General features: G+C 45.2%; 1 protein-coding gene across 8 annotated transcripts in view; it reads right to left on the bottom strand.

Moving 5' to 3' along the window:
* Nucleotides 1-288: 288 nt before the first annotated feature.
* LOC142886223 (DNA (cytosine-5)-methyltransferase 3A-like) overlaps nt 289-14209 on the bottom strand; it is a 42892-nt gene continuing 28971 nt past the window's right edge. For 5 of the 8 annotated variants that reach the window (XM_076023208.1, XM_076023210.1, XM_076023213.1 and 2 more), the window contains 15 exons: nt 13963-14070; nt 13259-13415; nt 12551-12697; nt 11998-12042; nt 11604-11683; nt 10902-11014; nt 9329-9512; nt 9120-9204; nt 8413-8558; nt 7378-7468; nt 7146-7294; nt 6500-6600; nt 6134-6203; nt 5922-6040; nt 289-4147 (listed from right to left, as the gene is read on the bottom strand). In XM_076023208.1, the coding sequence (XP_075879323.1) occupies nt 4006-4147; nt 5922-6040; nt 6134-6203; nt 6500-6600; nt 7146-7294; nt 7378-7468; nt 8413-8558; nt 9120-9204; nt 9329-9512; nt 10902-11014; nt 11604-11683; nt 11998-12042; nt 12551-12697; nt 13259-13415; nt 13963-14070 (1737 nt within the window). In that variant the 3' untranslated portion in view covers nt 289-4005. The remainder of the gene's footprint in view (nt 4148-5921; nt 6041-6133; nt 6204-6499; nt 6601-7145; nt 7295-7377; nt 7469-8412; nt 8559-9119; nt 9205-9328; nt 9513-10901; nt 11015-11603; nt 11684-11997; nt 12043-12550; nt 12698-13258; nt 13416-13962; nt 14071-14209) is intronic. The other 3 variants (XM_076023211.1, XM_076023212.1, XM_076023216.1) reach the window with 1 other exon arrangement.

Below are 14209 nucleotides of genomic sequence, written 5' to 3'. Positions count from 1 at the left end.
TTGAAAATTAACAATAGCGTAACAACCAAATATGTTTCTTTGAAGCCCCTCGTTATTAATCTCTTTATTGAAAAGACTCTTAAAACAAAAATACACCTACTTTTTAATTTACTTACTATCGATATAATTTCTTTCAGTTTGGGAGGCTGGATTAAGAAGTCTAACAGCCCACACATGGCCCCCAAGCCGTCGTTTGCCCACACCTGGGTTAAAGTCACTGATTCAGCCTACTTCACTATATAAATATCACCTACTTATGAAGTAATCTGTCAGCAAATTGAGTCCTCCTGTTCCTCGCGAACAAGGTGCTTTTATTTTGTATGCAAATAGACCATTTTCCGGTGAGGCTCCGTCACGTTGCTGGCAATTTGAAGCGGCTCTCGCCAGCCAGACTCTGAGACGGTGCCACCCGCCAATCAGCAGCGCCGAGTGAAGGCTCGGTCGCCTTAGCAACCAATCCCCGTGGACCTGGGGCGTGTCCGCGGTGACGGGGGGCTGTACCACAAGCAGCGAAATAGGGGTGAGAAAATAAAAATAAATAACACAGTTTTTACCCAATTTCGGTGTTAAAAACCCACAAGGGTTAGCCTTAAGGCGTGCGTAGAAAACAGCAAGAATACAATGACGTCATAAAACCGCGGACCAGACTGACAGGCTGGTAAATTGTGTAAAAAAAACAGAGAAGACAGCAGATTTTTTTTTTGCACAAAAAACAATACATTTATTCAAGTGTTCTCCAGCACAAGTACATACGGAGCCTTATTCTTCTCTCTGGACACTAAACATAAGTATAGTGGGGGGAGTAGGTGGACTGGGATGGGAGGGGCTCCAAGTGGAGAATGGCTGCTACATTTGCTGTTTGAACTGGTCTTGAGAAAAGGCCATAAGCAGTTACGTCAGAGAGAAAGTCACACAGAGCGTCGACAGTATCACCCCATTGAGCATTGTTGACTGTTTTGAACAGTAAAAATTTTAAAATGTTGTTTCGGATATTTAAAAATCAAAAAAAAAAAAAAAAAATCAAAATCAAAATCAAAATCAAACAAAGAGCAGAGCAGAGATAGATTTAAAACAACATCTCATAGAACAGACATGGAGAATAGTACGGCATGGAATGTAGGATTAAGAAGCAATGCGTATTAAGCATATATTATGCTACGATAAAAGTTTAACATTTTTTTCTCACACAATTTTCCCACAGATAAGCACCAACTACAGCGATCTCTAGTCTAAAACAATATAGGAAACCTTTCAGTATTTGTTGTCCTTATTTTTTTTTCAAGTACAAAGTTAAAATGCCTTTGTTAATATATTTATATGAGTGAAATAATAGTTCTTTTTTTCTCCCATGACTACAAGGAACTCAAAAACAGTCATTGTCAAGACATTGTGTTTATTTTTCTCTCCCAATCAAATATAATTTATCTGGATTAGATAAAATTTTGTAGCACCATTGGAAACACCTACAATCCCTCTTTTTTTGAAAGTTTTACAAAACAGGAAACAAGGGAGAAAAAAAAGGATTCTCATATCTAAAATCGGGGGAAACAAAAAAAAAAAACACCACGGTGTAGGGCTGTGCAGCGGAGACCATTCACCTTAAAGCTGTCCAGAGGTCACAATTAAGATCACATGACGCAAGTTCTGGATTCACTTGACACACAACAAAAAAAAAAAAAGATCAGCACAACTGAGTCGACACGTCGTCTCCCTACATCTAGTGCTCAAAGCGAGTTTTCAATCAAATTTGTCACTTGATTTTTTTTTTCATTTTTTTGACCTAAATTCCTCCCTAATTTGATGATATATATTAGCAAAGAATTATATTTGTACATCTCAAACTTAAAAAACAAAAGGAAAAAGAATTAAAAACAGCAACCGGAAAACTCTATGTACAAACTGTACAAAAATGTTGAAGGGGAGGTTGTTGAGTATCATTAAGAGGGAACGAGGAGGGAAATTACATTGGCGCCCAATTACACAGGCGCCAACGCTTGTGAGGGTTAAAAAACAATGGCAATAAGGTCACTTACGAAATTAATTACATTAAGAAATTAAATTTCCATTTTTTTTTAAATCTTAAATATGATATAGATAAGCGATAACATCTGTCTTTTTGTTTTAAACTCTTTGAGTGCTGACGTCTTTTTGTTAAGCACCGTGTCAGTTTTTCGTTTTGACAAACTGCCGCCTACAATCAAGGAAATTTAGTTGCCGATCCAGATTTTGGATCAGAATCATTATTATTATTTTTTTTTTTACAAAGTTCTCAGCGTAGTTCTTAAACCGTTGCCTCACATTTTACAATCTTGACAGCGATTGACATTCTTTGAATGTGGGTTTTTTTTGGGGGGGGGTGGGGGGGGGGTGATGGGGGTTCAGCTTTCAGCGCCGTCAGGCAGAGAAGCGACGGGGAGGAAGGAGGGATTTTAAACGAATGTCAATCCATCTACTGTACACCGAGTCAAGGGACGTGAGGGATGGCGCGGAGGCGGGGTTCACATATCCGAGACGCCATTCTGTCACTTCTATTGGCACAGCCCTACTGTATACAAAAAGTAGAACGCGAGGGGTAGATCAGTTCACATCATCAAACCAAAAGTGGAAACAAAAAAAGAAGGAAAGGGGGAAAAAAAACATCAATTCACCAGAAGCAATATTTCAAAAAACAAAATCAAGAAAAAAAAGAAAGTATACATATACAAAGTGCTTTATAAGGTTGATAAAACAGCACAAAAATCGCTATAAAAAAAGGTAGAAGAGCTTTGTGAAGCGGCACCATTTCTTTGAGGTTGTTATGCCTGACAGTTGTTATTGGTTCTTTTTTTTTTCTTACAGTTTAAAAGAGACGGACGCTGGGCGCAGGGCACAAGTTGGCCCACCACCGCCCAGCGGCCGCTCGCGTTAACAGTTGTACAGTAATAATGTCATTGGTCAGGAAAAAAAAAAAAAAAAAAAAAAAAAAAAAAACACAAAACAGTTTCACAGACGCTGAACTTTTTTTTTTTTCTTTTGCATGACAAAAAACCCATCGTGGCCCATGTGACACGTAGCTTCACCTTCTGTTAGTGCAGATCCAGGTAGTGAGCCTGAGCGAGAGATTCAATGAGCACCAGTAGAAACTGTATAAAAGTTGTAAAATGCATAAAAGAGGATATGCTCTAGTTTGCAGTTCCAAGTTTCCGTTAGAGGAAAAACAAAACGGCACAGGTTGGTTTATTTTTTTTTCTTTAAAAAGTTCACGTAAAAACACTTGTATTTTTTTTTTTCCTCGTTTGTATCTAAATCCAGCTTTAAATGCTCGGTAGAGTCATAAAGTTGGAGTGCCACATGGGCGACGATGTTTCTCATCATTCTCGGAGCACCATGGTATTGTAACCATATTACAGTAGTACCGTTTTTACCTTCAGTTGTGTATAGAAACTGTAAACAAAGAGGTATTTGTGATCTGGTGTTTTGGATACGAGACGCAGCCCCTCCCCCCCCGGACACTGATCTCCACGCGTCGGTGAGGCTCAGTAGCTGGAAGCGAGGCCTTGCACGGCTAGCAAGGTTTGTACAGTGCACTCACGACAAGCTGACGCGTGTGAAGCCGTCTACTCTCTCTCTCCCTCTCCCTCTCTCTCTCCCGGTCTTTCCCAAGTGCGACACCATCTCCGTCTGTTGTTTTGTTGAACCCATCTTTTCTGCGTCAGTGTCTCGAGAAGAAAGCATAGTCTCAAGTATAGCTTGCACAAAAACAAATCAAACAACACTTGATAACACTGCTAAAAAAAAAAAAAAAGGTAAAATGACATATCAAAATTAAATAGAATAAGAATCATAATAAAAAACAAAAAAAACAAACAAGAACACAGAAAAAAAAACGTGAAGTCTACGTCGATCTTTTTTTTAACGCTTGCAAATTATACGGCGGTATAATTTGAGGATCAAGGTTTTGTTTTTTTGTTTTTTCATTTCTTTCATTTCTAGTCGGAACGTACGATGGCGAGCGGCTCGGGACGCTCACATGCAGGCAAAGTAATCTTTGAGCGGTGCAAAGAGGTGGCGGATGACCGGGACGCTCCACGAGCGGCCCAGGAGCCGCTGCCTCGCCAGCCGGCTCATGTTGGACACGTCGGTGTAGTGGACCGGGAAGCCGAAGACCCTGAGCGGAGGAAGGACGGAGGACAGGGGGAGGACAGGAGAGATAGAATAGAGTAGAATAGAATAAAACTTTACTGATCCCTCAAGGGGGAAAATTCATGTTGTTGCGGCAGCAACAGAAACATAAGACAGAACAGTGGCAATGATTGTGTGCCAATAGCAACAAGACTATCAACAATAAAATATAAAAGTGCCACGCGAAGGCCAAGAGGGGGCGATATAACCTCTACGGTTTGGCTCCCGCTGGATCCGTTATTATTATTAGCATTTTTCTTTTAGAACAGACACATGGCTATTTTTAGATGTTATTTTAGGACCTTTACATGTTTTTCTGATGGTAGCTTCTGTCACCTGGGTGGCCCTGAGCGACGTGTATTCATCAGCTGGTATCACCAGGACCAGTAAGGTACAAAAATAACATCTAAAAATAGTGGCGTGTCTGTTATAAAAGAAAAACGCTAATAATATTTTTTTTTTACCTTATGAGGACGACGACGAACCTCACTCAATTACGCTGGATCGGTGTTTCTCAACTGATGGGTCGTGACCCAGAATAGAACAGAAATCTTGATTGTCATTACACAGGAGCACGACGAAATTCAAAAGTGCCTTCTTTCGGTGCATCCGTATGAATTAAAAAGCAACAGATACTGAACACCATAATAAAAAAAGACACACGCCACACAACACACAGACCACATTCATCACATTCACATTCTGCAGTTATTGCACTGTTCCTCTTTATTGCACAGTCCATGCCCCTTGTGGGTGCCTGGTTTATTGACTATAAACAATTTTTCATTCACTCATTCATTCATTCATTCATTTATTCATTCATGTCATTGCTTTTATTGTCCTGAAACGTCTGCCAGTGGGGCCAAAGTGGGTCGCGGAGCTGTTTTGATTGAGTCATGGCTTCAAGGGCAGTTCCCTTTTTCTAAAAAAGGGATTTTAAAATGTATCTATTTATATATGTTAATATTAAATATTATATTTTGTTCAGATGATGATGATGACTGGATAAAGCCAATCTGTACTGTTGCGCTACTTTCTCTATTCTTGTGGAATAAATTTGAGCGGCGTGCACTGAACTTGGGTTGCGACTTCATGAGAAGGAAACAAATGTGGGTCCTGCGGAACCACTGCACTAGATAAAGCAGAAGCAAAGTGGAAGTGGCTCAGGAAGAGGAACAGAGCGGCTAAAAAGAGAATGCCAATAAATCTGAGTCACTTCTGCATCATTCAGCCTCATATGAGGTTCCTAAAACTCGGACGTCTGACGTCTCTCACCCCCCTAGTGGCGAGAGAGTGCACGGGCATCTTAAAAGTCTGAGTAGGAGGAAAGGGAAATCTGAGAAAACAGGCGGGATGTGGATGTGAATGCAGACGGGGATGGTTCCCCCTAGTGGATGCATAGTTTAACGACCAGCCCAACAAAACGGGACATGTGGGATCTAAAAGAAAAAAAAACTGACGGAATTTTTCTGGCCTCAGACCATGAAGAGCATGAAGTGCACTGCATGCATGATGGGCATGTGGAAAGTTCACATCAAACTCCTCTTCAAAGCAGCCGTGACACACACACACACACACACACACACAGTGAAGCTTCTGGGTCCACTTCACAGCACATGTTCTGATGTTTTATTCTTTTTTTTAACAGATGCTAGATATGCTGGCTCACATAAAAAAAACATACTTAGTTGAGACAAGACACATTTAGTCTCTCTCACGCACGCACACACACACACACACACACACACACACGAACCAACCTTTCCATCTCGGTGCACCAGAGAATGTCCTCCTTCTCGTTCATGAAGACGGGGAAGTGCTGGTCCTTGCCCTGCTTGATGGAGTTGGACCTGGTGGTGATGGTCCGCACCTTGTCGAACTGAGGGGCGGGAGAAACATGGTTCCTCCTCAGTGAGAAAAGCAGCAGGCGGCCGCAGCAGTACGGACGTGTGGCACTCGCAGACGGGCCTACCTTGGCTGTGCGGCCGTGTTCTAAGCAGCCCTGGAGGTCCAGCCTGTCATTGCACATCGCAGACAGAGGCCTGAGGAGTCAAACGATCCCATTAGTATGAAACAAAAGTGTCATTTTGCTTGCTTGATTGGATACACCGTGTTTGGAGGGAGGGGCTTGATGACTGGATGACATCTGGGGAAATAGGTGAATCAATAGAATCTCCCTAGAAGCGTTTTTAAAAAGTTGAATTTCTGTTCTTTATTATCTAAGAATTAGAAAATCAATTTAGAAACAAAGAAGAAAAAAAAAAAACCCAAACAAACAAACTAAGTCTATTCCGTCTACTCTAGAGCCTGCGGTTGCTCAGGCCGCAGCTTCCCTCACCATTCGCAGACCAACCTGTTCATGCCAGGAAGGTTACCCCAGAAGTAGCGGGCACGGTGGGCGGCCGACACTTCCTTGGCGTCGATCATCACCGGGTTGCACTGCAGGGAGAGGACAGAAGCCGACCGGTCAGATGCAGAGGAAAGAGATCAGAGAGAAGATCAAGATCAAGAGCAGCTCCTCCCTGCTGTCTAATCTGACCATCTGATTGGCTTTTGCTACAACTTGGGCACCTGCAGACAGTTGGAAGACGCATAAATGTTTTTTCCCCTCCACCTTCCTGAGCAGTTAGCGTTGCTAAGCGTTAGCTGCTTCCCGTTTGCTTTTTTTGGTTTCTCTCTCAGCCCTCATTCGTTTTCTGCTCCCCGCCATGTTTTGCCGTTGCACTGACTTTGCCAACAACACATTATGACGACTTGGCCCCGCTAGTTGTCACGTTCTCTCCGACCGTCTGCTCCGTCTCGCGCTACGTCCCCTGCCCCGCCCCCGACAGTGCCACAAGGGGGCCTCCACGATCCAATAACACTGTCACTTGGGTGCGTGTGTGCGCGGCCGCCGCTGCAACCTGCGCTGGCGGCTGAGGCCGGTCACCGATAGTCGTATTATCACCTTCAGGAACAGATAAAGGGGCTGGAAAGAGGCTGACCTCTAAGAAGCGAGATATGTCCCTCTTATCGCTGACGCCCATGGCCACCACGTTCTCAAAGAGCCAGAAGAAAGGCCGCTCTTCGCCCTCCTTGGGCCGGGCCTCGTGGAGCAGCCGGTAGAACTCGAAGAAGAGGCGACCGGTGCCCTCTGCAGGACAGAGAGGGTCATTAAACAGCGGCACGGCAACAGGTATTGGACGGGGCGTCGGAAGGTGCGAGAGCTGAGCCCACCGAAGAGGCCTTTCCTGGCGGGGTTGACGATGGAGAGGTCGTTGCAGGGGCTCCCGCCGATGACGAGGTCGAAAGGTCCCCACTCGTGTATCTGCGTTGAGATAAAGAGTGGCGTTGAGCAATAAAAAGGCCGTTGAAAGAGGCAGTCGGCGTTGAAGGAGTCTGACAGACACAAAGGATATTTTTCTTTTTCTTTTTAGCTTGCATGAGACACGGTGGCACAGTGGTTAGCGCTGCCGCCTGGCAGCAAGAAAGTCGTGGGTTCGAATCCGAACCATTCTGAGTGGAGTTTGCATGTTCTGCCTGTGTCGGCGCGGGTTCTGTCTGGGTTCTCTGGATTCCTGTCTGAGTCCAAAAACATGCACCCTGCCTTCGCCCTATGACGGCTGGGAGAGGCTCCAGCAGAACCCCGTGACCCTGAGCTCAGGAAGAAGCGGATATTGAAAATGGACGGATGGATGGATGCATGAAATTGTGTTCTAATGCAGATATCAATATATATCGTGATATATATTGAGGCTACTAAAAATGAAAAGACTTTACAAGCAGATGTTACTGAAAGGAAAAAACTACAAAAAGACTTTTCACCCTCCCCAGTTTACACGTCTATGTAAAATTCACCGCCGCTGACAACCTGCACCTCTGTCCTGTCGTTGCAGAGAGTCATAAACAGAGGAGTAAAAATGCTGTTTCCCTCCCACAAGTCCAAGTCCCCCCCGATGGGGAGAATTTTTATAGGCTTTGGTTTGAATCACACCCACGACGTCCCAGTCTTGTGGCCAAACGCTCCCCCATCAGACCGCTGAGCTGTTAAATTAATCATGCTGCTCCTCCGGAGGCCCGGCTCAGAGATAAAGTTTTAAGAAAACGACCAGAAATGATTTTTGAGAGGGTTGAAGGAGAAATACTTCGAGCTCAGCGACATCTCTGAATTCTTGTGACCTCCACGAACGGTTAGTGAGGTTTAAACTGCCCAGCACCAAGTCGCTCCTCCACCTCGCCGGTTTGGGAATGCCGCCGAGAGATTCCACTCACGTGTTTGCGCGTGACGTTCCTCACGTCACCCACATACATGATGCGACCCTGATGCCGGACGAGGCCCACGGTGATGGAGTCCTCGCACACCTCGGAGGCCACGTAGCGATCCACCTCGATGCCCAGCTCCTTCAGCACCAGCAGGCCTGCGCAGGAGCAGGTCGGAGGTCAGAGGTCAACGCAACGCAGCACAGAGATGTTGGTGAAATGGAAATATGGAAATAGAAATGGAGCTGCTGGACAATTTATTTACATAAGATTTATGAAAAACAATTTTAAAAAGAAGAAGAAGAAGAAGAAGAAGAAGAAGAAGAAGAAGAAGAAACTGTTGTTGCTGGGATGATGGATTCAAATCGATTTACATTTATTTGATGACAATTTTCTTGAATCAAAGCTTTGTTTCCATAAGTTCACTGCCTATATACACACATTTATTGTGACGCACGCAACGCCAGGATGGATATCGTTTTAACTGCTTTTGGAATAAAGGGCCCGTTGTTTGCTGTTTTCAGACGTTTCAGTCTCGTCCACATTTTCACAACTTCAAAATGCTTTTTACTGTGCGAATAATTGTTGACTAAAATTGAAGAAATAACTGCCTGAGTCATTCATTACAACGACAATCGATAGCTGCAGCTGTCGAAAAAGAAAGGAAAAAGAAAGCAGGAAAAAGGTTTGAATTATTTGATCGGTGTTTCTCATCTGACCTGTTGCGATGCCGTCAAACAGCGACAGGACACGGATGGGCTTCCTCTTCTCCGCCATGACGGGCGGGTAAACCTTTGTCGCTTCCTTAAAAGGTGGCAACACACCAGAAAAGATGCAAGAAAAAAAGAGCAGGAGGAAAATTAGGTCGAACAACGGTGACAAAAAAAAAAGTATCTTCGTAGTAAAAAAAAACCCAGACAAGACTCACAAAATCTTGATCGTGGTTCTTTGCGAAGAAGTGCTGCAGGCGGCAGGGCCAGTCGCTGCGCCGGCCCAGCAGGCCGAACGCCCCCTTCTGGCTGCACATGTAGCAGTTCCACGGGTCCTCCTTGATGGCGGCGTGCGCCGCTCCCTGGCCCACCAGAAGGTCCACGCACTCCACGCAGAAGCACCTGCACGCACAAGGGGAAAAAAAAAACAAGGGTGATCTTTGAGGCCAAGCAAGAGAAAACGTCTCGCAGCCTCTTTTTGTCAGTCGAGCCCGGAGGCAAAGGAGGAAGAGGAGGCAAAGGATGCGATGGATTTGATATAACACGTTTTCTGAGCGCCCTGAATGCCGGATATATATCTCGGCTCTTTGTGGCACCCAGAGAGCTCCAATGTCATCCAAAACCGATTAAAAATCCATCAGCCAGCCGCACTGATGCCGCTGCGGCGGAATCGTCCCATTTACTCACTGGGGCGGCTTTGTCCTTGGAAGGAAGGGCAGCGGGCTGCACGACACAGTTAGATTCCCCGAGCATTGTGCACACAGGACATACCAGCAGGAAAAAATAAAAAATAACTTAAATAAACGTTTCCTTGTTTTCCTTCTTGTTATTAAGCGCCTCGTTGTGGTGAAGGAGCATTTTATCTTGGCGGGGATCCAACTACAACAACACTTAATCTCTATTTGACAGCATAAGGTTCTTTTCTTTTAACGCTGTGCTCCGATATGAAGCCGCGGCCTCCACTAGCCCCACCCACCACAAACGGGCCGAGGCTCTGTGTGGTCCACAAGGCCGGAGCGACGGTTCAAAGCGAGGTCTGAGGGTGCTGTGGGTGTGTGTGTGCGCGTGCGCGTGTGTGTCCCATTAAAAATATCATCAGAATGACGTCGTGCCAACACAGCAGTCCATTATTTGCACGGTGGGCAAAAACCAGCAGCCGACAAAGGTCGATCTGTGTTCCCTCTCTGATTTACGGCCGTCCGTTTCCGCCGCGGACGTCGTAAAAGACATTATTAGAGATCAGGAGGCCGATGTGACCTGCGATATCACCGCCTAGCTGCTGGGGTGTGTTACAATGGCGAGCAGTCAGGAGTCGGCGCGCGGTCGCGGAGAGCCTGGGCCTCTCTGATTGGCTGCTTTGCTTCAGTATGGAATCCCACTGGGCTGTTTTTTCGGTTCATTAGTTATTTAAACGTACATAATGAGCCGTTTTGAGCGCCGCTCAAGAAAACGACTTTAATTCCACAGTCAACTCAACCACCAGCGGCGCTTATTTTCATTCCACGTAAGTTTGATTCCACCGACCGTCTCTGGTTACTGTATCTGCTACTATAAACCCCTGACATCATGCAAAAATATATCGGCTGCCATGTCTTTCAGTCCTCTTAATTGCTTTTAATCACGTCACCGCGCTGCGCCTTCAGCCTAACGGCGCCCGGCGGGATAATCACTGCCACCAGCAGTCAGTTCAGCTCTCCCGCTATTTGCACAACGCCGTGCGCGTGTGCAACGTGCGGCTGATTTTTGCCTCTTCCTATAATCATTCACGTCACGCTGAAGGTTGAGTCTCACCTGCAACAGTTGTTGTTCCCGCACATGAGCACCTCGCGCCCGCCGCAGCAGATGGTGCAGTAGGACTGGTAGCCGTCGTCGTCGTACTGGTACGCGCACTCCAGGAAGCAGTTCTGCAGAGGAGGAGAGCGAAGGAATCGGTCAAGAGAAGCGAAAGGCTTTAGACTTAGAGACAACGGAGAGAATGAGATCCATCTTGCAAAGAGCCGAGGCAAAGTGCAGAGAGGCTTTTCTTGTTGGCTGCAAAGGGCTGACGTCAGTTGCTCGTGTCCCCCACAAAGCTTTAGTGTAGTTTAGTGTTTTAATAGTACCCGCAGGGCAGGAAAGAGTTTACGTGATGAGGAGAAGATACGGTTTGCACAGATCAAATTCTTCCAAGACATTTTTTCGTTCTTCTTAATGCGACACATTTAAACATTTTTGTTGGAAAAAAAGCCACGAGTGCAACATCCAGGCTAGCATCTTTAGCAGGAGAAGGAGCAAGGCTCACAGTCACTTCCTGTTTATCTTCCTCATCTTCTTCTGGGGCTTTTATTTTTTTCCAGAACTTAAAGGAAACTCATTGGTTTCCACGGACCAACTGAAAAACGCTCTGAGTTAGAGGTTGGCAAGATGGATAGGCGGGGATGAACTGCAGCACCAGCGATGCTTCGTGGGGATTCAGGAGGCTTATTAGTGGCCCAAACGTCAATGCCAGCGTACCTTGCAACTCTGGCACATCCCTCCGGCAAACAGTGGGTGCTCCAGGCTCACGTTCAGGCTTCCGCAGGAGATACAGATGTCTGCAGACAGAAACGACGAGTGTCAGGGTTGAGGCAGAGGGACGCAGGGGAGGGAGAGAAGCGCACACGCTGCGCCGAGTCAGACGGGAATTTAACGATCTGCGCGATCGTGTGCTCAGAGGGAACCGATGGCGGGGGAGCCGGTGGAGCAGCGGAGGATCAACGGCACGTTATCGTTTCATCTCGACAACCGCTTTTCTTGTCGACTACAATGGCAAAGTGTGCAGACTGAGAGTGTGGCTCCACATAGAGTCACGCAGCCCAAAAACAGTGCACTGAGCAGTGAGGGGAACAGCGGAGGAAACGCCGCTCACCTTCTATGCTGCGGGTCTTCTCTCTCACTTCATGGATAAGTCGCTCTGAAAACAAAAGGCAAATTTTTTTAAATTACACATTTAAACCTCATCTGTTGCATTCTTTCTTTAAAATGAATTTGCTAAACATACCTTTTGAAAAGAGGAAATTACAAAGAAACTACAACATGAACAACTGGATTGATGAATATTTATATTCTGAATATATTTTAGAATACTACTAACCCCATCCCCCTAAAAAAAAAAGAAACAAATGACCCAACTTGGCCAAAAATAAACAACAAGAACCACAAAAGGCAGAGAACTGACCCCTGAGGTTCTGCGCAGATTTTATGTGAAAGCAGTGCGCATACAATCCACTAACACAGGGTAAATGGTCAACTACAGTCTGGAACAGGGCCAGTCGCTCATCCGTAGCGACTTAATCTTCTCTCTAATGGTCCTTCCATTCCCACTCACCATCTCCCACCACTCACTGCCCTGATCTCCCCCTCATGAGAGGGGACTCCAGAGCTCACGGCGCCAATTGGAGGCAATACAGAAGGGACTTTACCTCGTGTCCTCTCGTCGATGATATCTTTGACCTTCGGCTTCTCTGCTGTGCTTTTGCGAGGCTTTTTGGCAGGGGGAGGGGTGTAGGCAGCAGCTTCGGGTTCCACCCACATCTCAGGGTAAACCTCCTTGTAAGGGTTGCGCTCCTCTGGGGTGCAAAGCACATTGCAAAAAAACAAAACAAAACAAAACAAAACAAAAAAGTTGAACTTGAACTCAAACTGGATGTCACATTCAATCAGAGCAAATTCAATTTGTTCCCGCAAGTTCAGCCAGATTGCTACAGTTGGAGGTTTGTCTGTTGGTGCCAAAATGTGACATGAGATGAACGTCTCCACCCTGAGGCGAGTTAATGTGTTAGCCACAGGTTGGGAAACAACGATTATGGGAGTTGAACTTTTGCCAAGGTCAGTTGGTAGTAAGGAGAAAAACAGAGGAAATCCTTTTATACTTCAGCGCGTTCCTCTTCGAATTTGACAAAGCCTTAAATACAGACCAGAAAACTAATACTACATCTGCAGCCACGCTAGTCTCTTTAGCAGCAGTTTGGCTCACAATCACTCCCTGTTCATCGTCTTCTGGGGATTTTATGCAGCACTCGAGTCCTAACGTTTGTTGCTACGCAAAGCAGGCTAACTGCTTTTAGAGCCCGATACGTTTAAAGACCAACTGAAAATGGGACACAGTGGCTCAGATTCTAGGTCCTCACCCTCTGGTGGCTCCAAGGCCTTGGGTCCAGTGGGTTGGAATCCTGTCATTGCCCAGTCGATCATCTGCTTGTTGAGAAGTTCCACTGATTTTGAGGTTTCTGTTTCATCGCTCTCAGGGCAGGACATGAAGGCTTTGCCTGCCCGGCTGCTAGCCGCCTATGGACACATAAACAACGTTTACCAGTGCTGTAAAAGGACATCCATGGCTGTTACACATCACCCATAAACGGCTCCATTACTGTAATTCAACACTGCAAAGGCGCAGAAACCCAACTTAGCATGAAACGGGGCCTCGTAAACACTTTAAGCACAAACGTTGGCCTCCGTTGTATTGTTTTAGGTTTATAAAACTATTTAAAAGAAGCCTTGGGTCAGCTGCGTAAAAGTTATTTAGGATTAAACGTATTTTGAAGTTGTTAAAAGCTGCAATTCACTTTTCCAGTTAAGCGAGACAATTTTATGTAAACAGCCATAAAATAAATTCTACTTTGAGCTGAAGAGCGTTTGTCGTTGTTTCTATCTTTAGTTTTAGATAATAAAAAACACTGTTAATGACATAACGTTTATGCAGTCGTTTATGGTTTTATTGACAAAATTCTGGATTTTTAAATGAAACACACAAATTTACCTTAATTTGTGGGCTATTCTAATAATGTTTAAAAAGGAGGGCGTGTACCTCGATTTAACGGGCCGATTTACTCACCTGTAGCACCTCATAGATGGCTTTCTTGTACATGGGCTGCTTATTGTAAGTTGGTTGGTGAAAGGCATTGTTGAAAGAACTTAAAGGCAAAAGTTTCTCGACGCAGACCTGTGAATGAAGACAAAGAAAGTGTAAAATTAACAAAAAACATGAACGCTGAGGGAAAAGCCAACCAGTCTCGTTCTATTTGGATTGGCAAAGAACTTAGTTGGGGCTAAACCAGCTTGCGGTAAACGAGTTCAGTATC

This window comes from Nelusetta ayraudi, unplaced genomic scaffold (assembly GCF_046127955.1).
Source record: "Nelusetta ayraudi isolate G7.1 ecotype Tasmania unplaced genomic scaffold, CSIRO-AGI_Nayr_v1 ptg000015l, whole genome shotgun sequence".
In the NCBI taxonomy this organism is placed as follows: Eukaryota; Metazoa; Chordata; class Actinopteri; order Tetraodontiformes; family Monacanthidae; genus Nelusetta; species Nelusetta ayraudi.
This window is presented reverse-complemented; position numbering and strand designations above follow the sequence as displayed.